This window comes from Eucalyptus grandis, chromosome 6 (genome assembly GCF_016545825.1).
Source record: "Eucalyptus grandis isolate ANBG69807.140 chromosome 6, ASM1654582v1, whole genome shotgun sequence".
Classification (NCBI taxonomy): Eukaryota; Viridiplantae; Streptophyta; class Magnoliopsida; order Myrtales; family Myrtaceae; genus Eucalyptus; species Eucalyptus grandis.
The window spans coordinates 56,969,064-56,971,394 of record NC_052617.1 but is presented as its reverse complement, the minus strand read 5'-3'; the positions used below and the strand labels follow the sequence as shown (position 1 = coordinate 56,971,394).

General features: G+C 38.8%; 1 protein-coding gene across 1 annotated transcript; it reads right to left on the bottom strand.

Annotated features, from left to right (window-relative positions):
- Positions 1-875: 875 nt before the first annotated feature.
- Positions 876-1,898, bottom strand: LOC104450998 (transcription factor MYB23). The gene is made up of 3 exons (XM_010065739.3): positions 1,622-1,898; positions 1,369-1,498; positions 876-1,253 (listed from the first exon to the last, which is right to left on the bottom strand). Exons 1-3 carry the CDS (start codon positions 1,746-1,748, stop codon positions 920-922), a joined length of 591 nt encoding a protein of 196 aa, XP_010064041.1. The 5' UTR covers positions 1,749-1,898; the 3' UTR covers positions 876-919.
- Between the last annotated feature and the right edge of the window lie 433 nt (positions 1,899-2,331).

Here is a 2,331-nt window from a genome sequence, read left to right as displayed (position 1 = left end):
TTTAATAGATTTATCCCATACTTTTTAATAGAATCGGGGCCACCGATCTAATACTTCCATGCTTGGAAGTGACAGGCTGTTTCTATTTAACGGGTAGTTCTTGGAGTGACATAATGAGAATTGACAACAACGTACTATGGAAGTAGACAGATAAACTAAAATGAAGTTTTAGTTACCTTAAACTTAACAAAGTTAATTCACCACAGCACGTTTTATCTTCGTGGGTTCCTAATCTATTGCAGGCGAATCCATTAATAATCATGAGGATGATACAGGGGCATCTTTTGCAAAGACCTCTTTTCACACCACATGATTAGAAACCCTTTTAGTCAAACTAGACTTTTGCATCATCGCATTTATATCCACCGCCAATTTTCCACAGCATTGCAGACGGGTCCTTTCTTGCCTTAAAAACCATCCCTCTTTGCTGTATGCCTTTGCACTTTTCTTTTTCGCGAGGATCTGAGGAAGCACAATGGCAGCTACAAGCCAAAAACGGAGTGCTTTTGAACATTGTTCATCTTTCCATTTCTTCCCTCGTTGCCAAAATATACCCTATGATTTTCCACTTACCCTCCTGCTTTCTCCGACTATAGTGAAAGAAGTTATTCAATTGGGTAAAGCAATAGATGATTTTATTTTATTTTATTTTATTTTTTTGGTCGAAAGATGATTTAATTTAATAGCCAGAAAATAATAAGAGAGAAAGCGACGCATGCCGAGTGGAGTGGTTTGCATTTCTTTAGCTCATCATGACCAGTATATTTTAGTAGCTGTCTTAGCTTGAAGTTTCACCCGCAGACACAAATGAAAATTTTTAATTAGCAGATGACAAAGTTCGCTGCCTTTTCTCCGGACTCATCATGCACACAAGCTGAAGACAATAACATGACATATAATTTTTATTATCTTTGAGCTCTCATGATCTCTCGTCACAAATGCCTTTATCTGATTCAAGAAATCTGCTGACCCACTCCAAATTCAAGGAACTCTCGTTGGAGAAATCAAAGAACTCGTCCACGTCAAAATCGACGCTCGTCTTGGATTCTTCGCCTCCGTTAGATGAACTCTCCTCTCTCACTTCCACACTCACCCTTTCTGCTCCCCTCCTCCTCTGAGCTTCCTTGCCTTCTCTTTTGGGGGCTTCACTTTGCTTCTCCTTCTGCTTTATTTTCTTGCTCAAATGAGAGTTCCAGTAATTCTTTATCTCATTATCTGTTCGACCCGGTAATCTTCCAGCAATCAAGGACCACCTGAATTTTTTCGACCCAGAAAAAGGGGAAAAAATCAGACCACCCACGCCAGGCAAATTGCGAAACAAAATGAACGATTTATCAAGAAAGCAATCGACATAAGCTAAATGCGAACCTGTTCCCTAGAAGTTTGTGAAGCCGCAGTATCAAGTCCTCCTCTTGGTCAGTGATGTTGCCTCTCTTGATGTTGGGTCTTAGATAATTCAACCACCTCAACCTGCAACTCTTCCCGCATCTACTGAGACCTGGAAACGAGAGAAGACAACAAAGGAACCATATTTTTTTAAGATGTACACAGAATCGAAATGTTCTTTTTGCTCTCTCAAAGCCAACTAGAAAACCTGGATAAATGTATCGAAAAAGATCACCTGCGGTAGCTGCAATTGTCTTCCACCTTTTTGCACCATGAACTGCAATAACCTCAGCAAGCTTTCTATCTTCTTCAGGTGTCCATGCTCCTTTACTATATTCTTTTGCAGCTGATGATTTCTCCATATGAGAGAGAGAGAGAGAGAGAGAGAGAGAGAGAGAGAGAGAGAAGTTCAAAGGCCTTGGAGAGAGGATGGGTGTTCTGAACTGTTACTTGAGGAAGATCTCTCTATATCTGAGAGGGTTTTCCGTTACTGGGTCTCTGTGTCGCCTACCCTTCTTGGTGGAAGAGATAAGTAACGAAGTACCACTTGTATATATACACGCATTTAAAACACATCATATAACCCCAAAAAAAAAAAAAAAAAAAGATACTGCGAAAAGAAAAGTTTTAATGTTTATGAGACTTTATGATTGAGCAATCAAGAGTGCTATAAAGTTTGAACCCTACTCCTACCACCACCACCAAATACGTGCTAATCCAAAGGCTGCTAAAAAGAAAAGAAATTGTTTTTTAATCATTGAGTGCGGGTACAATGCTTTTAATTACATGCCAAAAAAAAAGTTAAATTTTAAAAAACTTCATATATCTATAGACTATTTTATGGACAACTGAACAGAATTAATATAGTGCAAAATCTACAAAATCTGCAAGAGACATGGTGGCTTTTATGTGAAACTTCATGTAAGTTTCACGGATTCTTGATAT

Excerpts from the sequence above, each read along its gene's own strand:
- LOC104450998 (XM_010065739.3), bottom strand. The coding sequence starts at position 1,748 with ATGGAGAAATCATCAGCTGCAAAAGAATATAGTAAAGGAGCATGGACA. Across the intron at positions 1,499-1,621 it reads GACAATTGCAGCTACCGCAG|GTCTCAGTAGATGCGGGAAG; the intron begins GTGATCTTTTTC and ends TCTCGTTTCCAG. Across the intron at positions 1,254-1,368 it reads CACAAACTTCTAGGGAACAG|GTGGTCCTTGATTGCTGGAA; the intron begins GTTCGCATTTAG and ends GAAAAAATTCAG.